This window comes from Salvelinus namaycush, unplaced genomic scaffold, assembly GCF_016432855.1.
Source record: "Salvelinus namaycush isolate Seneca unplaced genomic scaffold, SaNama_1.0 Scaffold696, whole genome shotgun sequence".
NCBI lineage: Eukaryota > Metazoa > Chordata > Actinopteri > Salmoniformes > Salmonidae > Salvelinus > Salvelinus namaycush.
The window spans coordinates 65,001-89,171 of NW_024061415.1; the positions used below are offsets into that span (position 1 = coordinate 65,001).

Consider the following 24,171-nt stretch of genomic DNA (forward strand, 5'->3'; position numbering starts at 1 on the left):
CTCAAATTCAAATTCAAATTCAAGCTGCTTTATTGGCATGAAAAACATTGTGTCAATATTGCCAAAGCAACAATGTATACAATATACATTGTAATAAAATTATAAACAATGACAAATAATAATATAGAATGGCAGTAAATAATAATACAAAATTAAATATAAAAATAGTAACAATAAAATGGTAACAGTCAATAATCGAATGTAATGTAATAAAAAAATGAAACTATAACTAACTTATAACTAAATAACGGTCATCTTCACCATTACATTGGTACTACAACTACTATCATCATTACCACTACTACCACCACCACCATCATTAAACTGCTATCATTACCATTACCACCCATACCATTACTACTTGGAATGATAAACAACAATAATAATAGTAATAACAATAATAGTAATAACAATAACAGTCATAATAAGTAGCAGTCATAATACTGCTTACTATGCAGATGTTATTATTCAGTGTCCCTCAGGCTATGGCAGGCAAATACATATTTGGCTGCAAGAGGAGCCATTGCTCCTTCGCCCATGAGTATTTTTAGTTTTTCCTCTGGGTTTAATAAGTTAAAATTTGGAATAAATGTAGACATTTCTGTGAATAATGAATCTCTTGGTGAGGAATATTTATCACAGTAAAGGAGAAAGTGCATCTCTGTTTCTACATCCCCTGTCGTGCAGTGACCACATACACGCTCCTCTTTGGGTAGCCATGTCTTTTTATGTCTGCCGGTTTCTATTGCCAATCGGTGGTCACTCAGCCTGTACTTGGTAAGGATCTGTCTCTGCTTCGTATCTCTGACAGAGTAGAGATATTCAGCCAATTCATATTCTCTGTTTAGGGTCAGATAGCAATTTAGTCGGCTTTGGGATTTTGTTTCGTTTTTCCAATGTTGTATATATGAGTCCTTTGATTGGTTCATGATTTTGTTTATTGGAATTCTTTCTTTTGAAGCAGTGCTGGTGTCAGCTTGGTTGGTGAGGTCCAACACCAGCTGACTGAGAGGGCTCGTTTCTGGGCTCAGCTCTTGGGTTTGAAGTGCTTTAAATTGCAGACTCGAATTTGGACTTGAATTTAGATGTAGCCAAAATTTTAATGATCTTTTCTGTATTTTCATTATTACTGGAAAGCGGCCCAATTCTGCCCTACATGCATTAGTTGGTGTATTTCTCTGGACTTGTAGGATTTTCCGACAGAATTCTCTCTCTCTCTCTCCCCCCTCTCCACTCTCCAGGCCTCAGTAACATCATCGGCATCATCGTCTACATCTCGGCTAACTCTGGTGACCCGGGTCAGAGCGACAGTAAGAAGAGTTACTCGTACGGCTGGTCCTTCTACTTCGGGGCGCTGTCCTTCATCTTGGCTGAGATGGTGGGCGTCCTGACAGTCCACGTCTTCATAGAGCGCCACCGACAGCTCCGTACCCGCGGCCGCCGCTCCCTCACCAAACCCGCTCTGTTCCGCTCCGCGTCCTACTACAGCCGCTACAACCGCTACAGACGCCGCTCCAGTTACCGCGGCAACTCGATATCGTCGGCGGGGCAGCTGCGACCTCGTGACCCCTCGCCGTTGCCAGCGGCCCTGTCCGTGTCAAAGGTTGTCGCCGCGGGGCCAGTGGGGTCGGAGTTCACCCTGTTCACGTTGGCCCCACACAAACTAACCCCGCCCAACAACAAGATGGCAGCCGCCGCAGGAGGGGTGGATGTCGCGAAGAGCGTTTTCCTGTCACCACTGACAAGCAAGCCCAACAAGGACATGTTGCCTAGCAACGCTGCCAACAGGAGGACAACACCTGTCTGAGAGAGGGAGGGAGAGAAAAAGAGAGAGAGAGAGAGAGACAGAGGGGAGGATGAGCGAATGGGAGTGAGGAATAGAGGGAGGAATGGAGGGAGGGAGGGTAAGGGAAGGATGGAGAGAGAGAAAGGAGAAGGACAAAAGTTGTCATGGATTGTTGAGTCCTACTCTATGACTGGATGGAACACTACCTCTGTCTGATGACCGACAGGATGGAACACTACCTCTGTCTGATGACCATAGAACAGACAGGATGGAACACTACCTCTGTCTGATGACCATAGAACAGACAGGATGGAACACTACCTCTGTCTGATGACTATAGAACAGACAGGATGGAACACTACCTCTGTCTGATGACCATAGAACAGACAGGATGGAACACTACCTCTGTCTGATGACCATAGAACAGACAGGATGGAACACTACCTCTGTCTGATGACCATAGAACAGACAGGATGGAACACTACCTCTGTCTGATGACCATAGAACAGACAGGATGGAACACTACCTCTGTCTGATGACCATAGAACAGACAGGATGGAACACTACCTCTGTCTGATGACTATAGAACAGACAGGATGGAACACTACCTCTGTCTGATGACCATAGAACAGACAGGATGGAACACTACCTCTGTCTGATGACTATAGAACAGACAGGATGGAACACTACCTCTGTCTGATGACTGTAGAACAGACAGGATGGAACACTACCTCTGTCTGATGACCATAGAACAGACAGGATGGAACACTACCTCTGTCTGATGACCATAGAACAGACAGGATGGAACACTACCTCTGTCTGATGACCATAGAACAGACAGGATGGAACACTACCTCTGTCTGATGACTATAGAACAGACAGAATGGAACACTACCTCTGTCTGATGACCATAGAACAGACAGGATGGAACACTACCTCTGTCTGATGACCATAGAACAGACAGGATGGAACACTACCTCTGTCTGATGACTATAGAACACACAGGATGGAACACTACCTCTGTCTGATGACCATAGAACAGACAGGATGGAACACTACCTCTGTCTGTTGAACGTAGAACAGACAGGATGGAACACTACCTCTGTCTGATGACTATAGAACAGACAGGATGGAACGCTACCTCTGTCTGATGACCGTAGAACAGACAGGATGGAACACTACCTCTGTCTGGTGACCATAGAACAGACAGGATGGAACACTACCTCTGTCTGGTGACCATAGAACAGACAGGATGGAACACTACCTCTGTCTGATGACTATAGAACAGACAGGATGGAACACTACCTCTGTCTGATGACCGTAGAACAGACAGGATGGAACACTACCTCTGTCTGATGACCGTAGAACAGACATGGAACATTTACAACACTCATATTACTGTCTAGAACAGTATAGAATTTATCTGTCTGTCTTTCTCTGTCTGTTCAGTTTGTTTCCTGGAAGCTTAAATGACACCTGACCTCTGTCGAGAGCCAATGACAGACCCAGATCCAGTGTAGCTGTCCGACCTGACATCCAATGAGAATGCTCCCTTTTTGTTTTCTATTACCAAAGCCCTCTCTTTAAAGATGTTGTGTATTCTGCTGACTAACCTCTAGTAACTCTGTTCTAGTAACCCTCACACTGTTTATAATAAATACACTGACTAACCTCTAGTAACTCTTAGTGGACCCTCACACTGTTTATAATAAATACACTGACTAACCTCTAGTAACTCTTAGTGGGCCCTCACACTGTTTATAATAAATACACTGACTAACCTCTAGTAACTCTTAGTGGACCCTCACACTGTTTATAATAAATACACTGACTAACCTCTAGTAACTCTTAGTCTGCCCTCACATTGTTTATAATAAATGCACTGACTAACCTCTAGTAACTCTTAGTGGACCCTCACACTGTTTATAATAAATACACTGACTAACCTCTAGTAACTCTTAGTGGACCCTCACACTGTTTATAATAAATGCACTGACTAACCTCTAGTAACTCTTAGTCTGCCCTCACACTGTTTATAATAAATACACTGACTAACCTCTAGTAACTCTTAGTGGACCCTCACACTGTTTATAATAAATACACTGACTAACCTCTAGTAACTCTTAGTGGACCCTCACACTGTTTATAATAAATACACTGACTAACCTCTAGTAACTCTTAGTGGACCCTCACACTGTTTATAATAAATACACTGACTAACCTCTAGTAACTCTTAGTGGACCCTCACACTGTTTATAATAAATGCACTGACTAACCTCTAGTAACTCTTAGTCTGCCCTCACACTGTTTATAATAAATACACTGACTAACCTCTAGTAACTCTTAGTGGACCCTCACACTGTTTATAATAAATACACTGACTAACCTCTAGTAACTCTTAGTGGACCCTCACACTGTTTATAATAAATACACTGACTAACCTCTAGTAACTCTTAGTCTGCCCTCACACTGTTTATAATAAATACACTGACTAACCTCTAGTAACTCTTAGTCTGCCCTCACACTGTTTATAATAAATACACTGACTAACCTCTAGTAACTCTTAGTCTGCCCTCACACTGTTTATAATAAATACACTGACTAACCTCTAGTAACTCTTAGTCAGCCCTCACACTGTTTATAATAAATACACTGACTAACCTCTAGTAACTCTTAGTGGACCCTCACATTGTTTATAATAAATATACTGACTAACCTCTAGTAACTCTTAGTGGACCCTCACACTGTTTATAATAAATACACTGACTAAACTCTAGTAACTCTTAGTGGGCCCTCACACTGTTTATAATAAATACACTGACTAACCTCTAGTAACTCTTAGTGGGCCCTCACACTGTTTATAATAAATACACTGACTAACCTCTAGTAACTCTTAGTGGACCCTCACACTGTTTATAATAAATACACTGACTAACCTCTAGTAACTCTTAGTGGACCCTCACACTGTTTATAATAAATACACTGACTAACCTCTAGTAACTCTTAGTCTGCCCTCACACTGTTTATAATAAATACACTGACTAACCTCTAGTAACTCTTAGTCTGCCCTCACACTGTTTATAATAAATACACTGACTAACCTCTAGTAACTCTTAGTCTGCCCTCACACTGTTTATAATAAATACACTGACTAACCTCTAGTAACTCTTAGTCTGCCCTCACACTGTTTATAATAAATACACTGACTAACCTCTAGTAACTCTTAGTCTGCCCTCACACTGTTTATAATAAATACACTGACTAACCTCTAGTAACTCTTAGTCAGCCCTCACACTGTTTATAATAAATACACTGACTAACCTCTAGTAACTCTTAGTGGACCCTTACATTGTTTATAATAAATACACTGACTAACCTCTAGTAACTCTTAGTGGACCCTCACACTGTTTATAATAAATACACTGACTAACCTCTAGTAACTCTTAGTGGGCCCTCACACTGTTTATAATAAATACACTGACTAACCTCTAGTAACTCTTAGTGGGCCCTCACACTGTTTATAATAAATACACTGACTAACCTCTAGTAACTCTTAGTGGGCCCTCACACTGTTTATAATAAATACACTGACTAACCTCTAGTAACTCTTAGTCTGGGGGGGGGGGGGGGGGGGGGGGGGGGCGTGTGTGTGTGTGTGTCTCCTAGGACTTTGTGGAAAACACCTGAATCTGTAGCATCTCAGGTGTAGAGTGCTTTGAACCACCAGCCAAAACACAAAATACAACGTACAGATTACTGTCAACAAAAAAACGCAACCCATCACTCACCGCACACACACAAACACACACACAAACACACAAACACACACACACACACAGACTATTGAGATAACAAAGTATAGTGATTCTCCTGCTAGGGCTCAGTATTGGTTCTGTATAAAAGCCTCTTTCGGTCAAGTATTCAATTCTATTTTCTTACAGTTATTTTATCGCTTTAGAACTATTTATATAACATAATTATGTGCTAAAGACATCAAAACTATGAAACATATGGAATCATGTAGTAACCAAAAAAAGTGTTAAATAAGTCAAAATATATTTTATATTTGAGATTCTTCAAAGTAGTCACATTTTGCCTTGATGACAGCTTTGAACACTCTTGGAATTCTCTCAACCAGCTTCACCTGGAAGGCTTTTCCAACAGTCTTGAAGGAGTTCCCACATATGTTGAGCACTTGTTGGCTGCTTTTCCTTCACTCTGAGGTCCAACTCATCCCAAACCATCTCAATTGGGTTGAGGTCGGGTGATTGTGGAGGCCAGGTCATCTGATGCGGCACTCCATCACTCTCCTTCTTGCTCAAATAGCCCTTACATGGCCTGGAGGTGTGTTGGGTCTTTGCCCTGTTGGGAAACAAGTGCAAAACAGATGGGATGGCGTATCGCTGCAGAATGCTGTGGTAGCCTTGAAGGTGCCTTGAATTCTAAGTAAAATCACTGACAGTGTCACCAGCAAACCATCACACCTCCATGCTTCACGGAGGGAACCACACATGCGGAGATCATCCGTTCACCTACTCTGCATCTCACAAAGACATGGTGGTTGGAATCAAAAATCTCCAATTCGGACCAAAGGACAGATTTCCACCGGTCTAATGTCCATTGCTTGTATTTCTTGGCCCAAGCAAGTCTCTTCTTCTTATTGGTGTCCTTTAGTCGGGGTTTCTTTGCAGGAGTTCGACCATGAAAGCCTGATTCGCACAGTCTCCTCTGAAAAGTTGATGTTGAGATGTGTCTGGGTCTTCCTTTCCTGTGGCGGTCCTCATGAGAGCCAGTTTCATCATATTGCTTGATGGTTTTTGCGACTGCACTTGAAGAAACTTTCAAAGTTCTTGACATTTTCCAGATTGACTGACCTTCATGTCTTAAAGTAATGATGGACTGTCGTTTCTCTTTGCTTATTTGAGCTTATTTGAGCTGCTGACTTGGTCTTTTACCAAATAGGGTTATCTTCTGTATACAACCCTACCTTGTCACAACATTTACATTTTACATCTTATCCAGAGCGACTTACAGTAGAGTGCATACATTTTACATTTTACATTTTATTACATTTACATACTGAGACAAGGATATCCCTACCGGCCAAACCCTCCCTAACCCGGACGACGCTATGCCAATTGTGCGTCGCCCCACGGACCTCCCGGTCGCGGCCGGCTGCGACAGAGCCTGGGCGTGAACCCAGAGACTCTGGTGGCGCAGCTAGCACTGCGATGCAGTGCCCTAGACCACTGCGCCACCCGGGACAACACAACTGATTGGCGCAAACGCATTAAGAAGGAAAGAAATTCCACAAATTAACTTTTAACAAGGCACACCTGTTAATTGAAATGCATTCCAGGTGACTACCTCATGAAGCTGGTTGAGAGAATGCCAAGAATGTGCAAAGCTGTCATCAAGGCTAAGGCTGGCTACTTTGAAGAATCTCAAATATAAAATATATTTTGATTTGTTTTAATACTTTTTGGGTTACTACATGATTCCATATGTGTTATTTCATAGTTTTGACTTCTTCACTATTATTCTACAATGTAGTGGTTTATCGTGTATTATAAACTAGGTGGTTTAAGCCCTGAATGGTGATTGGCTGACAGACATGGTATATCAGACCCCTACAGAACATTTATTTTTACTGCTCTAATTATGTTGATAACCAGTTTATAATAGGGGTTTGTGTTTTATGGCCAATATACCACGGCTAAGGGTTGTATCCAGGCACTCCGCGTTGCGTTGTTTTTAAAGAACAGCCCTTAGCCGCGCCATATGGCCGTATACCGGACCTCCTCCGGCCTTATTGCTTCATTCTACAGCTCACTAGAGGGCGCTAGCTGCAGCCAAAGCTGCACACGTCACCAAACGTCTAAACCGAAGTTTCGCTTTGTGGTGTTTATTGTAACTGTTAATAACTGTACTGGTCAAGTGTTAACATTTTTTATATATATAAATTGGACATCAATTGTGGATATGGAAGAAAAGTTTCTGGGCCTGAAAGAATTCACAACGGAAGACCTTCAAGTGGTTTGTTGCTATGGAAGAACTACCCCGCCTTCCCGTGCTCCTGAGCCTGTGGAGATCAGTTTTGACTTTATGATTTTAACAGAAGTAGAGTGAATTGTATTTATTTGTATTTATCATATTCTGTTGTTGTTTTTGCTAGTTAGTATGAGTATTTTCATCCAAAACGTTTTTTTAAATATATATTTTACTATCTCGCACAGTAGGTTGCACCTTATAGATTGGACGTTATAGATGAAAAAAAATCGTTTCCGTTTTCTTGTCAGGCCAGTTTCCGGGCCCGCCATGATGTTCTGAAGACAACGAGGAGCAACGGAAAGACCGTCGAAATGGATGTTATGGATTTAAACAACGAAAATTATAGTTTGGAAGGAGATAATTACCGTCGTTTTGGATAAGAGCCTAAGCTAACTGGTTATTAAAGTGGTTGTTTCCAGTGGCCATTTTGTAACCAGTTAACTAGCTACCCAAGTACTGTACGCTAACGTTAGCTGCGGGTAATGTTTTTGTTTTGAGTGGTAGGTAACGTTACACCGACCTAGGCCGCAGATTCCCTTGTCTCATAATTTCATCGTAGGTCATACAAGGATAAACATCGTTCCTGCGTGGACTGCAACTCCGAAAAGGATCGTTTGAGGACTTATTTTTGGACGTTTGATTTTCAGTTTCCGGACGGATTAGAAGATTTTGGACTGCGCCATTTACGGCGGAAGAGCGAAGCTTGTGGCCTCGCATGGACTCCTAACCGCGAACTCGGTGCCTCGCTGCTTTCAGCAGCTACAAGGCCCGTGTTTCCGCGAGAGACTCTACTGACTTTATTAACCGTGAAAAAGCCGTAATGGACACTTCTGGAACTGTACTTTTCTTGTGTTTTACCGGACTCTTAACGAACTGACCGGGTTAAAGACGCTGCTTGCTGGTGTCCCGGCCTTTCACTACTAGTAGCTTGGTGTCTTTGACGTATACAGCTACAAGGACTATCTGTGAATACTTCCTCTTAGTTCATTGCCTGTTTTCCCTTCGATATTATCTTAGACTAAACTGGTAGCTTTCCCTTCAGTCTCAGATCATATCTAGTACTGGTTATTGTTATTCTTAACTAACTTGTTGTTTTCCCTTGTCTTGAGTTTTGATTTAAGTGATAGTTGTGAGAATGTCGTGTGTTCATTATAAATTCTCGTCCAAACTGGACTACAACACCGTGACCTTTGACGGGCTGCACATCACCCTAGCCGAGCTGAAACGGCAGATTATGGGCAGAGAGCGCCTCAAAGCCACCGACTGTGACCTGCAGATCACCAACGCACAGACCCGTGAAGGTAAGAACTAGCCCAGAGCGCCCCCGGCAGTCTCAAGTAGTACAGGTTGTTCTACAACGAGCTGATGTTAGTGATGCCAAGATTCTCAATGATTCTATGCAGTTTTATGGTGTGTACTTCCTGATAGGGATCGGCGATATGGTCCCAAAAAATAAATTATATATAGATACAGAAGTTGGATTGTATTACTGTATTTGACCCCCCAAAAAATATTTGTAATAATATACATTTTAAATTTACTTTGAGTAGTGCGTGACCCTAGGGTGGTATTTCTCCATTCTGATTTATTTTTGTGTTAATTTAATATTATAAAACAATTTTCAGCTCATTCATACATTTCCTGCACTCATTTGAGATCATTTCCACGCTGCGGTGTAGGGCTGCACGATATGGGCAAACAATCTGGGGCATATTTTGAACCAAATGTTGCAATTGAAACTTGCGATTTAGAGCAAAACACTTGTCAACTGTTGGAATTATAATGATTATTCTATAGTTAATAGTGGCCACTTTGAATACAGTGTTTTTGACATGACAACGGGAACGTTTAATCTCCGGCTACATTGAATGTTTTCTCTTAGCTACTTCATGTAGCTAAGATATTCTTGCTTTGTGTATTCCTCTTTGATTTTTAGAAGATACTATTGTACAAACAACATGCTGATTGTAGGTGTTATGAGGCTGTATAAGTACGTTTGCTATAAACTCCGTACATCTATTGGCCCGCCAGCTAACAGGCGATTAGCATTAGCGGCTAACAGCCCGGACTTGATAAGAAATGACAAGCTAGCTGTTTGTATATGTAATAATAATAATGATAGTGTAACGTTAATTACAGAACACTAGTGGGTTTATATTAAGAAGCAAAGTGAAAACAACATAGTTGTCATCAACATTGTTGCATTGCCAATGCAGATTGAACGCAAGTGGCTCATTGTTGAGGAACCAAAATAAAACAATCAACAATTGCATATGTTTAATCTCTAGGAACTCATAAAGTGTTGAGTCCAATCTCTCTAGAGCTTCGGCTGGGGTGACCTTTTACACAGGGAAGAACGATGTGAATTTAACCGTTTTTGTTTGATGTCCACATCCCCAAACACTATTTATTACTAATGATATATTATATTCCCCGTGGTTCTATAGACTACAGTACTAATGCTATATTATATTCCCTGTGCTTCTATAGACTACAGTACTAATGATATATGCTGTGTACCTTATGCTTCTACAGACTACAGTACTAATGATATATGCTGTGTACCTTGTGCTTCTACAGAGTACACTGATGAGGAGATTCACATCCCCAAACACTCATCGGTGATCGTCAGACGCACCCCCATCGGAGGGGTCAAACCAGCAGGCAGAACGTTCATTGTGTACGTAGCTATGACATCGTGACCCTGTGTCTATCTGCATGATATGAGCATGGTAGTAAACCCCCCCCCCCCCAATCGCCTGATGATCCTAATAACGGCCACACACTAGTATCCAGTCAAATGGTAGTACCCCCCCCCCCCCCCCCCCATCGCCTGTTGATGCCAGTACCCCCCCCCCCCCCTCCACACAGCCACACACTAGTATCCGGTCAAATGGTAGTAACCCCCCCCCCACCTCATCGCCTGTTAATGCCAATACCCCCCCTCCACACAGCCACACACTAGTATCCAGTCAAACCAGCCTAGTTATTCTAAAGCTACAACTCCTCTCTGTTGTCTAGTCCATGTTGATGCCAATACCCCCCCCCCCCCTCCACACAGCCACACACTAGTATACAGTCAAACCAGCCTAGTTATTCTAAAGCTACAACTCCTCTTTGTTGTCTAGTCCATGTTGATGCCAATACCCCCCCCCCCCCCCCCCCCCCCTCCACAGAGCCACACACTAGTATCCAGTCAAACCAGCCTAGTTATTCTAAAGCTACAACTCCTCTCTGTAGTCCATGTCTGTGGTGGTTGTTGACATGTTATTCTGTTTCTTCCTGTTTGTTTAGTGACCGTTCTGACATGGCTGCTGGATCCTCCAGACCCGTATGTAACAAGCACTCATTTCCTTACTCTCTCTGTCCTCCTTTTATAAACTCTGCTCTGATTTTTTGGGGGGGTTAAACATACTGTGTAAACTCTGTTCTGATTGGTAACCAGTTAACTCTGAGTTGTTACGGTGATTTTAATATTCTGTTCTGATTGGTCACCAGTTAACTCTGAGTTGTCATGGTGATAATATTCTGTTTTGATTGGTTCCAACTGCTGTTCCCTGTTGTTGTGTAACTCACTGTGTGTTTTTAATGTTGTTCAATGTGTTGATGGATCTGAACTATATTGTGACTGTATTTCATATTGAAACAAGGGTTAGCGTAGTGTTGTTAGCCTGCCACTGTACAGAGCCTCCCCTGTGTGTTGAGACAATGCTTGATAATCCTTACAGGCGTGATGATGACCGATTTAATGCTATGCTGCTTTACTTCAAATGAATGGGAAATTCTGCTTTTTCTTTCACGTGGTGTTATAGCAATGAGTTTGAGGTATTGACTAAGACTAATGCATTGATACCTTGTATGGATACCTGTGTGTGACTGTGTGTGTGTGTGTGGGGTGGGGTAAATTGGTAAATCATTTGGTTCCTGTTCAACAGTTGTTCTAAAACTGAAGTTAATTGCTGATATTTGGCTGTCCTAATGTTGTTCTCATCATATTCTGACATTTTAATATGGACTGGACATAGTTGATCCTTTGTTCTCTCCAGAAAGTTTTTTATTTATTTATTTTTACTACAAACTACTTAGAAATGCAATGCATTTTGTCTACTTTGCAATCATTTTTTTACTTAAAGCTAAACTGTAAACCAGGTGTTGAGTATTTACTATGATGAGTACTGAATCCACGATCATGTTTGGTACAGAGTTACAAAAAAAAAACGGTGCAATGATGATGATACCATTACGACATCACAGAGACTATTATGACATCACTGAAATGATCTATTATGACATCACAGGGTTCTACCTGGGCTGACTGTGTGGCATGGTAGGTTCCCGTGGCGACAGGGTTGTGTTTGGTTGCTGCTGTACGCTGCCAGAACTGTCAATAAAGAGGTTATGTGTTCTGTTGTGAGCACGTGCACCACCACACCAGACCCTGTGTCTTCCCTTCACAGTGACCTCTGAACCTACCAGCCTCTACTATGATGATGATGATGACAGCGACGACGAAGAGTTTATAGCTTACTAAACCAGACCTCTCTACCCTCCCTCTTCCCCTTTGTCCCTTGACTAGTGTTATGATGGCTATTGTTTACTACTATTGTATAATGGTTACTGTAGTGAAAGTATTGTTAAAAGAAACACATTTTATTATACTGTTTTGCAGTGTTTCCATAATGCACTAGATAGATCATCCTATGTGGACCCATAGCGCCTCACTCCAGACACTGCTGTAGACGAGGAGTCGTGAAGGCAACATGGTTCACTTCAACTGTTACCCATATAGCTACATGCAGTGGCTAGGAAGTAGGATCTTGGGTTAACTGGTGTAACGTGAGCTAATCGGTTACCTAGACCAGCCTTGCTCTGAATTTAATCCTGTTAGCCCATAGTCTGTTACCTAGACCGGCCTAGCTCTGAATTTAATCCTGTTAGCTCAGTCTGTTACCTAGACCAGCCTTGCTCTAAAACTTAATCCTGTTAGCTCAGTCTGTTACCTAGACCAGCCTAGCTCTGAATTTAATCCTGTTAGCTCAGTCTGTTACCTAGACCAGCCTAGCTCTGAATTTAATCCTGTTTACTTCATAGTCTGTTACCTAGACCGGCCTAGCTCTGAATTTAATCCTGTTAGCCCATAGTCTGTTGCCTAGCTCTGGACTTAATCCTGTTAGCCCATAGTCTGTTGCCTAGCTCTGAATTTAATCCTGTTAGCTCAGTCTGTTACCTAGACCATCCTAGCTCTGAATTTAATCCTGTTAGCTCAGTCTGTTACCTAGACCGGCCTAGCTCTGAATTTAATCCTGTTAGCTCAGTCTGTTACCTAGACCAGCCTAGCTCTGAATTTAATCCTGTTTACTTCATAGTCTGTTACCTAGACCGGCCTAGCTCTGAATTTAATCCTGTTAGCCCATAGTCTGTTGCCTAGCTCTGGACTTAATCCTGTTAGCCCATAGTCTGTTGCCTAGCTCTGAATTTAATCCTGTTAGCTCAGTCTGTTACCTAGACCATCCTAGCTCTGAATTTAATCCTGTTAGCTCAGTCTGTTACCTAGACCGGCCTAGCTCTGAATTTAATCCTGTTAGCTCAGTCTGTTACCTAGACCAGCCTAGCTCTGAATTTAATCCTGTTTACTTCATAGTCTGTTACCTAGACCGGCCTAGCTCTGAATTTAATCCTGTTAGCCCATAGTCTGTTGCCTAGCTCTGGACTTAATCCTGTTAGCCCATAGTCTGTTGCCTAGCTCTGGACTTAATCCTGTTAGCCCATAGTCTGTTGCCTAGCTCTGGACTTAATCCTGTTAGCCCATAGTCTGTTGCCTAGCTCTGGACTTAATCCTGTTAGCCCATAGTCTGTTGCCTAGCTCTGGACTTAATCCTGTTAGCCCATATAATCTGTTGCCTAGCTCTGAATTTAATCCTGTTAGCCCATAGTCTGTTGCCTAGCTCTGGACTTAATCCTGTTAGCCCATAGTCTGTTGCCTAGCTCTGGACTTAATCCTGTTAGCCCATAGTCTGTTGCCTAGCTCTGGACTTAATCCTGTTAGCCCATATAGTCTGTTGCCTAGCTCTGAATTTAAACCTGTTAGCTCATAGTCTGTTGCCTAGCTCTGGACTTAATCCTGTTAGCCCATATAGTCTGTTGCCTAGTTTTGGACTTAATCCTGTTAGCCCATAGTGTAGTAAAGGGCCACAACAACAGCTATTATTACTACTACTAGTGTAGCTAGCCTGGCTGTAACACCAACTACTACTACTAGCTACACCAGTAGTAGTATTAGTAAACAAGCTAGGCTGGTCTAGGTAGTAATACCAACTACTGCAACCAATGTAGCTAGCGCAGCTGTAAATACCACCTACTACTACCATTAGTGATGTTGCTAGCCAGGCTGTAATACCTATTACTACTGGTGTAGCTAACTCAGCTGTAATACCTACTTCTAATGTGACCCTTTACTAGCCAGGCTGTAATACCAACTACTACTACTGGTGTAGCTAACTCAGCTGTAATACCTACTTCTAATGTGACCCTTTACTAGCCAGGCTGTAATACCAACTACTACTACTGGTGTAGCTAGCCAGGCTGTAGTGCCAACTACTACTACTGGTGTAGCTAACTCAGCTGTAATACCTACTATTAATGTAGCTAGCGAGGCTATAATGCCAACTACTACTACTGATGTAGCGAGCCATCCTGTAGTACCTACTACTGGTGTAGCTAGCCAGGCTGTAGTACCAACTACTACTACTGGTGTAGCTAGCCAGGCTGTAGTACCAACTACTACTACTGGTGTAGCTAGCCAGGCTGAGGTACCAACTACTACTAGCTACACCAGTAGTAGTATTAGTAAACAAGCTAGGCTGGTCTAGGTAGTAATACCAACTACTGCAACCAATGTAGCTAGCGCAGCTGTAAATACCACCTACTACTACCATTAGTGATGTTGCTAGCCAGGCTGTAATACCTATTACTACTGGTGTAGCTAACTCAGCTGTAATACCTACTTCTAATGTGACCCTTTACTAGCCAGGCTGTAATACCAACTACTACTACTGGTGTAGCTAGCCAGGCTGTAGTGCCAACTACTACTACTGGTGTAGCTAACTCAGCTGTAATACCTACTATTAATGTAGCTAGCGAGGCTATAATGCCAACTACTACTACTGATGTAGCGAGCCATCCTGTAGTACCTACTACTGGTGTAGCTAGCCAGGCTGTAGTACCAACTACTACTACTGGTGTAGCTAGCCAGGCTGTAGTACCAACTACTACTACTACTGGTGTAGCTAGCCAGGCTATAGTACCAACTACTACTACTGGTGTAGCTAGCCAGGCTGTAGTACCAACTACTACTAGTGTAGCTAGCCAGGCTGTAGTACCAACTACTACTGGTGTAGCTAGCCAGGCTGTAGTACCTACTACTACTGGTGTAGCTAGCCAGGCTGTAGTACCTACTACTACTGGTGTAGCTAGCCAGGCTGTAGTACCTACTACTACTGGTGTAGCTAGCCAGGCTGTAGTACCTACTACTACTGGTGTAGCTAGCCAGGCTGTAGTACCTACTAGTACTGGTGTAGCTAGCCAGGCTGTAGTACCTACTAGTACTGGTGTAGCTAGCCAGGCTGTAGTACCTACTACTACTGGTGTAGCTAGCCAGGCTGTAGTACCTACTACTACTGGTGTAGCTAGCCAGGCTGTAGTACCTACTACTACTGGTGTAGCTAGCCAGGCTGTAGTACCAACTACTACTACTGGTGTAGCTAGCCAGGCTGTAGTACCAACTACTACTACTGGTGTAGCTAGCTAGGCTGTAGTACCAACTACTACTACTGGTGTAGCTAGCTAGGCTGTAGTACCAACTACTACTACTGGTGTAGCTAGCCAGGCTGTAGTACCAACTACTACTACTGGTGTAGCTAGCCAGGCTGTAGTACCAACTACTACTACTGGTGTAGCTAGCCAGGCTGTAGTACCAACTACTACTACTGGTGTAGCTAGCCAGGCTATAGTACCAACTACTACTACTGGTGTAGCTAGCCAGGCTATAGTACCAACTACTACTACTGGTGTAGCTAGCCAGGCTATAGTACCAACTACTACTACTGGTGTAGCTAGCCAGGCTATAGTACCAACTACTACTACTGGTGTAGCTAGCCAGGCTATAGTACCAACTACTACTACTGGTGTAGCTAGCCAGGCTATAGTACCAACTACTACTACTGGTGTAGCTAGCCAGGCTATAGTACCAACTACTACTACTGGTGTAGCTAGCCAGGCTATAGTACCAACTACTACTACTGGTGTAGCTAGCCAGGCTATAGTACCAACTACTACTACTGGTGTAGCTAGCCAGGCTATAGTACCAACTACTACTACTGGTGTAGCTAGCCAGGCTATAGTACCAACTACTACTACTGGTGTAGCTAGCCAGGCTATAGTACCAACTACTACTACTGGTGTAGCTAGCCAGGCTATAGTACCAACTACTACTACTACTGGTGTAGCTAGCCAGGCTATAGTACCAACTACTACTACTACTGGTGTAGCTAGCCAGGCTGTAGTACCAACTACTACTACTACTGGTGTAGCTAGCCAGGCTGTAGTACCTACTACTACTGGTGTAGCTAGCCAGGCTGTAGTACCAACTACTACTACTACTGGTGTAGCTAGCCAGGCTGTAGTACCAACTACTACTACTACTGGTGTAGCTAGCCAGGCTGTAGTACCAACTACTACTACTACTGGTGTAGCTAGCCAGGCTGTAATACCAATGTACCCCCCCCCCCCCAGCATCAGTTCCTGTGTGAATCTCAATGTTTTGCGGTTCCTCCTCACGTCGTATTGGAGGAGAAGGACGGCTCTGCTGCGTTCGTCCCCTGGGTACAGATCTAGGATCAGTTTCCCATGCCACTGATCCTTACCATAACCATTCGTGTGGAAATGAAGAACTGAGCCCAGATCAGTGTTTTAGGGGGGGGGAAACTTGACCCTACAACATTGGTGTAACTGTCACACTGTAGTAGTGAGTTGACTGGATGTATGTGATCTGCCTCTCTGGCTATGGAATGGGTTGATCAATCTACTGTGTGTCCTTGATTCCTCACCTCCTATCTCCTGCCTCCTCCTCAAAAGACAGGTGGATGGTATCTTCTCCTCCCAATGTCTTTTCAGAAGGAGACGGGGGAAGCCATGTCCATCTCTAGATTGAGTCCGTGTCTGCTCCCAGGCAGACAGGTGGTGATGTCCACCTTGACTCTGTTCTGTCTTAATGTTGCTCTTCTCCTTCAGACCGACTCGTCACCGTCCGTCTCCCTGGCCCAGCTCTCTAAGGTACTGTCTCTCTCTGTGTGTGTTTGGTCTTTGGGAATCAGGTTGGGGTTCATTTAATTTCAACTCATTTAATTCGGGGCATGAATTAAAATGTAAATTGATTTTCACCTTACAACTCCTTGTCATCCTCTAACTCCACTCCTCATCCCTCTTCTCTCCTCATTCCTTTCGCCCATTCTCCTCCCTCTCCTCATTCCTCTCGCCCATGCTCCTCCCTCTCCTCATTCCTCTCGCCCATGCTCCTCCCTCTCCTCATTCCTCTCGCCCATGCTCCTCCCTTTCTCTTCAGACTGCCAACCTAGCGGAGGCCAATGCATCAGAGGATGACAAGATCAGAGCCATGATGTCCCAGTCCAACAGTGAATATGACCCCATACAGTGAGTGTAATACACACAGTAGGGTTGGGCGGTATCCACGCGATCACGTCGTCCTTCTCATCCCAGAGGATTTACAGTAGGGTTGGGCGGTATCCACGTCATCACGTCGTCATGCCGTCCTTCTCATCCCAGAGGATTTACAGTAGGGTTGGGCGGTATCCAAGTCGTCACGTCATCATGCCGTCCTTCTCATCCCAGGGGATTTACAGTAGGGTTGGGCGGTATCCACGTCATCACGTCGTCATGCCGTCCTTCTCATCCCAGAGGATTTACAGTAGGGTTGGGCGGTATCCACGTGACCACGCCGTCCTTCTCATCCCAGAGGATTTACAGTAGGGTTGGGCGGTATCCACGTCATCACGTCATCATGCCGTCCTTCTCATCCCAGAGGATTTACAGTAGGGTTGGGCGGTATCCACGTGACCACGTCGTCCTTCTCATCCCAGAGGATTTACAGTAGGGTTGGGCGGTATCCACGTCATCACGTCGTCATGCCGTCCTTCTCATCCCAGAGGATTTACAGTAGGGTTGGGCGGTATCCAAGTCGTCACGTCGTCATGCCGTCCTTCTCATCCCAGAGGATTTACAGTAGGGTTGGGCGGTATCCACGTGACCACGCCGTCCTTCTCATCCCAGAGGATTTACAGTAGGGTTGGGCGGTATCCACGTCATCACGTCATCATGCCGTCCTTCTCATCCCAGAGGATTTACAGTAGGGTTGGGCGGTATCCACGTGACCACGTCGTCCTTCTCATCCCAGAGGATTTACAGTAGGGTTGGGCGGTATCCACGTCATCACGTCGTCATGCCGTCCTTCTCATCCCAGAGGATTTACAGTAGGGTTGGGCGGTATCCACGTGATCGCGTCGTCCCCTTCTCATCCCAGAGGATTTACAGTATTAATGTCTTAGTTCTGAAAATACAACAAAAAGCCCATTGGGTGTCTATTACCAGAATGCTAACAAAATTAGTACAACTGATAGAGAATTTCCATGGAGGCTGCTAGCTAAATATGCTAACGAGAGCAAACTGAAATAAACTAATTGCAAAGACAGGCAATCCAGCTCATAAAGATGTACATACAGTTGAAGTCGGAAATTTACATACACTTAGGTTGGAGTCATTAAAACTCGTTTTTCAACCACTCCACAAATTTCTTGTTAACAAACTATATTTTTGGCAAGTCGGTTAGGACATCTACTTTGTGCATGACACAAGTACGTCTTCCAACAATTGTTTGACAGATTATTTCTCTTCTAATTCACTGTATCACAATTCCAGTGGGTCAGAAGTTTACATACACTAAGTTGACTGCCTTTAAACAGCTTGGAAAATTCCAGAAAATTATGTCATGGCTTTAGAAGCTTCTGATAGGCTAATTGACATTTGAGTCAATTGTAAGTGTACCTGTGTATATACCTCTTTGCTTGACATCATGGGAAAATCAAAAAAATCAGCCAAGACCTCAGATATAAAATAAAAAAAATTGGTTCAAATCTGGTTCATCCTTGGGAGCAATTTCCAAACGCCTGAAGGTACCACGTTTATCTGTACAAACAATACTACGCAAGTATAAACACCATGGGACCACGCAGCCGTCATACCGCTCAGGAAGGAAACACGTTCTGTCTCCTAGCTCTTGCTGCTGGTGATTTTTTTGATCCACCTATGCAGACGACACCATTTTGTATACATCTGGCCCTTCTGTGGACACTGTGTTTACAAACCTCCAGACGAGCTTCAATGCCATACAACTCTCCTTCCGTGGCCTCCAACTGCTCTTAAATGCAAGTAAAACTAAATGCATGCTCTTCAACCGATCGCTGCCCACACCTGCCCGCCCGTCCAGCATCACTACTCTGGACGGTTCTGACTTAGAACATGTGGACAACTACAAATACCTAGGTGTCTGGTTAGACTGTAAATTCTCCTTCCAGAGTCAACATTAAGCATCTCCAATCCAAAATTAAATCTAGAATCGGCTTCCTATTTCGCAACAAACATCCTTCACTCATGCTGCCAAACATACCCTCGTAAAACTGACTATCCTACCGATCCTTGACTTCGGCAATGTCATTTACAAAGTAGCCTCCAACACACTACTCAACAAATTGGATGCAGTCTATCACAGTGCCATCTGTTTTGTCACCAAAGCCCCATATACTACCCACCACTGCGACCTGTATGCTCGCGTTGGCTGGCCCTCGCTTCATATCCGTCGCCAAACCCACTGGCTCCAGGTCATCTATAAGTCTTTGCTAGGTAAAGCCCCGCCTTATCTCAGCTCACTGGTCACCATAGCAACACCCACCCGTAGCACGCGCTCCAGCAGGTATATCTCACCGGTCACCCCCAAAGCCAATTCCTCCTTTGGCCGCCTTTCCTTCCAGTTCTCTGCTGCCAATGACTGGAACGAACTGTAAAAATCACTGAAGTTGGAGACTCATATCTCCCTCACTAACTTTAAGCACCAGCTGTCAGAACAGCATACAGATCACTGAACCTGTACATAGCCCATCTGTAAATAGCCCATCCAACTACCTCATCCCCATACTGTATTTATTTTGCTCATTTGCACCCCAGTATCTCTACTTGCACACTCATCTTCTGCACATCTATCACTCCAGTGTTTAATTGTTATATCGTAATTATTTCGCCACTATGGCATTTTTATTGCCTTACCTCCCTTATCGTACCTCATTTTCATACGCTGTATATAGACTTTTTCTATTGTATGACTGCATGTTTGTTTATTCCATGTGTAACTCTGTTGTTTGTGTCGCACTGCTTTGCTTTATCTTGGCCAGGTCGCAGTTGCAAATGAGAACTTGTTCTCAACTAGCCTACCTGGTTAAATAAAGGTGCTTTGTTGTGAAAAGTGCAAATCAATCCCAGAACAACAACAAAGGACCTTGTGAAGATGCTGGAGGAAACGGGTACAAAAGTATCTATATCCACAGTAAAACCATCAATCAATCAAGTTTATTTTATATAGCCCTTCGTACATCAGCTAATATCTCGAAGTGCTGTACAGAAACCCAGCCTAAAACCCCAAACAGCTAGTAATGCAGGTGTAGAAGCACGGTGGCTAGGAAAAACTCCCTAGAAAGGCCAAAACCTAGGAAGAAACCTAGAGAGGAACCAGGCTATGAGGGGTGGCCAGTCCTCTTCTGGCTGTGCCGGGTGGAGATTATAACAGAACTATGCCAAGATGTTCAAAAATGTTCATAAGTGACAAGCATGGTCAAATAATAATCATGAATAATTTTCAGTTGGCTTTTCATAGTCGATCATTAAGAGTTGAAAAACAACAGGTCTGGGACAGGTGGCGGTTCCATAACCGCAGGCAGAACAGTTGAAACTGGAATAGCAGCAAGGCCAGGCGGACTGGGGACAGCAAGGAGTCACCACGCCCGGTAGTCCCGACGTATGGTCCTAGGGCTCAGGTCCTCCGACCTGAGCCCTAGGAAAACGAGTCCTATATCTACATAACCTGAAAGGCTGCTCAGCAAGGAAGAAGCCACTGCTCCAAAACCGCCATAAAAAAGCCAGGCTACAGTTTGCAACTGCACATGGGGACAAAGATTGTACTTTTTGGAGAATGTCCTCTGGTCTGATGAAACAACAAAAATAGAACTGTTTGGCCATAATAACCATCGTTATGTTTGGAAGAAAAAGGGGGAGGCTTGCAAGCCGAAGAACACCATCCCAACCGTGAAGCACGGGAGTGGCAGCTTTGCTGCAGGAGCGACTGGTGCACTTCACAAAAAAGATGGCATCGTGAGGCAGGAAAATGATGTGGATATATTGAAGCAACATCTGAAGACATCAGTCAGAAAGTTAAAGCTTGGTCGCAAATGGGTCTTCCAAGTGGACAATGACATCAAGCATACTTCCAAAGTTGTGGCAAAATGACTTAAGGACAACAGTCAAGGTATTGGAGTGGCCATCACAAAGCCCTGACCTCAACCCTATAGAAAATATGTGGGCAGAACTGAAAAAGCATGTGCGAGCAAGGAGGACCTACAAACCTGACTCGGTTACACCAGCTCTGTCAGGAGGAATGGGCCAAAATTCACCCGAATTATTGTGGAACACTTGTTGAAGGCTACCTGAAACGTTTGACCCAAGTTAAACAATTTAAAGGCAATGCTACCAAATACTAATTGAATGTATGTAAACTTCTGACCCACTGAGAATGCGATGAAAGAAATAAAAGCTGAAATAAATAATTCTCAGCTATTATTCTGACATTTAACATTCATAAAATAAAGTGGTGATTCTTAACTGACCTAAGAGAGGGATTTTTTACTAGGATTAAATGTCAGGAATTGTGAAACTGAGCTTAAATGTATTTAGCTAAGGTGTATGTAAACTTCCGACTTCAACTGTATATACACTACATGACAATCTCATTCCAAAATCATGGGCATTAATATGGAGTTGGTCCCCCCTTTACTGCTCTAACAGCCTCCACTCTTCTGGGAAGGCTTTCCACTAGATGTTGGAACATCGCTGCAGGGACTTGCTTCTATTCAGCCACAAGGGCATTAGTTAGGTCGGGAACTGATGTTGGGTGATTAGGCCTGGCTCGCAGTCAGCGTTCCAATTCATCCCAAACTTGTTTGATGCGGTTGAAGTCAGGGCTCTGTGCAAGCCATTCAAGTTCTTCCACACCGATCTCGATAAACCATTTCTGTATGGACCTCGCTTTGTGCGCGGGGGGAGTTGTCATGCTGAAACAGGAAAGGGCCTTCCTCAAACTGTTGCCAAAAAAAGTTGGAAGCACAGAATCATCTAGAATGTCATGTATGCTGTAGCATTAAGATTTCCCTTCACTGCAACTAAGGGGCCCGAAACATGAAAAACACCCCCAGACCATTATTCCTCCTCCACCAAACTTTACAGTTGGGGGGCAATGCACTCGTAGCATTCTCTGGCATCTGGCGGATCACACGTTTTATTCAAGTCACGAATAAAAATAAAATCTATAAATACAATGTCTTCAACTCCAAATAGATCTGTATAGTCCCAAGGTCTCCATATGGCTTTTTAATTAAAACTGAAGAACCATCTAACGATATATTATTCATTCGAAAGTATTCAGACAACCCCCCCCCCCCCCACCTTGACTTGATCCACATTTTGTTACATTACAGCCTTATTTTAAAATGGATTACATTATCCCCCCCCCCTCAACAATCTACACACAATACCCCATAATGACATCACAATACCCCATAATGACATCACAATACCCCATAATGACAAAGCCATAACACGTTTTTCGATATGTTTCCAAATGTATAAACAATTAGTCTGAAAGATCACATTTACATAAGTATTCTAGGGCCTGTCTTTTGTTCTTTTTTTTTTTTGCACGAGCTTTACTGTGTCTGGCTGCGTGATCAAAGGAGACTCCGTGCCAGAAAATGTGACAAAATGTTACAAAACCTGGCCAGAAATTCTAGTCTTCAGTCTCATGTCAAAGTAGAGTCTCAAGTTGTTTTATTTGTGACTGGAGTCAGACTCGAGTGTGGACTCCACACCTCTGCTGTTTTAGTGAACTGTAGTTTAATGTTTAAACTGAGACTCAGCGGCAGGATGAACCGCAGATGATGGGTGATGCAAGTTGATGCTCTCTGTCACAGAGTTTCTGTGTACGGGTACGCTTCATGCTTCAATGTGGTAGCTACGGGACCAAAACGGGGACAAGTTGATGCTCTCTGTCACAGAGTTTCTGTGTACGGGGACGCTTCATGCTTCAATGTGGTAGCTACGGGACCAAAACGGGGACAAGTTGATGCTCTCTGTCACAGAGTTTCTGTGTACGGGGACGCTTCATGCTTCAATGTGGTAGCTACGGGACCAAAACGGGGACAAGTTTAGCCTCACGCTTCAACGCTCTTTAGTTGTTTGGGAGTCGACCCGGTATTGCGGTCTACTTGGTGCTCACTGACTCTACCTTTTCTGTGTCTCTCCCCTCTAGTTACTCTAAGAAGGCCATCGGACCGCCTCCTGCACACTACACCTGCTATCGCTGTGGCAAGAACGGACACTACATCAAACACTGCCCCATGCAGATGGTACGACACTACATATACACTACACCTGCTATCGCTGTGGCAAGAACGGACACTACATCAAACACTGCCCCATGCAGATGGTACGACACTACATATAAATTCACCGGCCAGTTTATTAGGTACACGTCCCATCTAGTACCGGGACGGACCCCCCCCCCCCCCCCCTTTTTGCCTCCAGAATGGCCTAAATTCTTCGGTGTATAGCTTCTTCAAGTCGGAAACGTTCCACAGGGATGTCGGTCCGTGCTGACGAGATGGCATCATGCAGTTGCTGCAGATTGGACGACGGTACACCACCACCATCAGCCTGTACCGTCGACACCAGGCAGGATGGGTCCATGGACTGATGCTGCTTACCCCAAATCCTGACTCTGCCACCAGCCTGTACCGTCGACACCAGGCAGGATGGGTCCATGGACTGATGCTGCTTACCCTAAATCCTGACTCTGCCACCAGCCTGTACCGTCGACACCAGGCAGGATGGGGCCATGGACTGATGCTGCTTACCCCAAATCCTGACACGATTATTGCCATTCACCT

General features: G+C 43.9%; 2 protein-coding genes across 3 annotated transcripts in view; both read left to right on the plus strand.

The window, feature by feature from the left end:
• The window catches only part of LOC120042474 (voltage-dependent calcium channel gamma-3 subunit-like), a 9,246-nt gene extending 7,439 nt beyond the window's left edge, over positions 1–1,807 (plus strand). The window contains exon 4 of the mRNA XM_038987306.1: positions 1,242–1,807. Within this exon, the coding sequence (XP_038843234.1) occupies positions 1,242–1,807 (566 nt within the window). The remainder of the gene's footprint in view (positions 1–1,241) is intronic.
• A 6,272-nt stretch (positions 1,808–8,079) lies between these two features.
• The window catches only part of LOC120042472 (E3 ubiquitin-protein ligase RBBP6-like), a 39,570-nt gene continuing 23,478 nt past the window's right edge, over positions 8,080–24,171 (plus strand). For both annotated transcript variants that reach the window (XM_038987303.1, XM_038987304.1), the window contains exons 1-6: positions 8,080–9,138; positions 10,418–10,517; positions 11,132–11,168; positions 17,126–17,167; positions 17,457–17,545; positions 23,535–23,631. In XM_038987303.1, the coding sequence (XP_038843231.1) occupies positions 8,973–9,138; positions 10,418–10,517; positions 11,132–11,168; positions 17,126–17,167; positions 17,457–17,545; positions 23,535–23,631 (531 nt within the window). In that variant the 5' untranslated portion in view covers positions 8,080–8,972. The remainder of the gene's footprint in view (positions 9,139–10,417; positions 10,518–11,131; positions 11,169–17,125; positions 17,168–17,456; positions 17,546–23,534; positions 23,632–24,171) is intronic.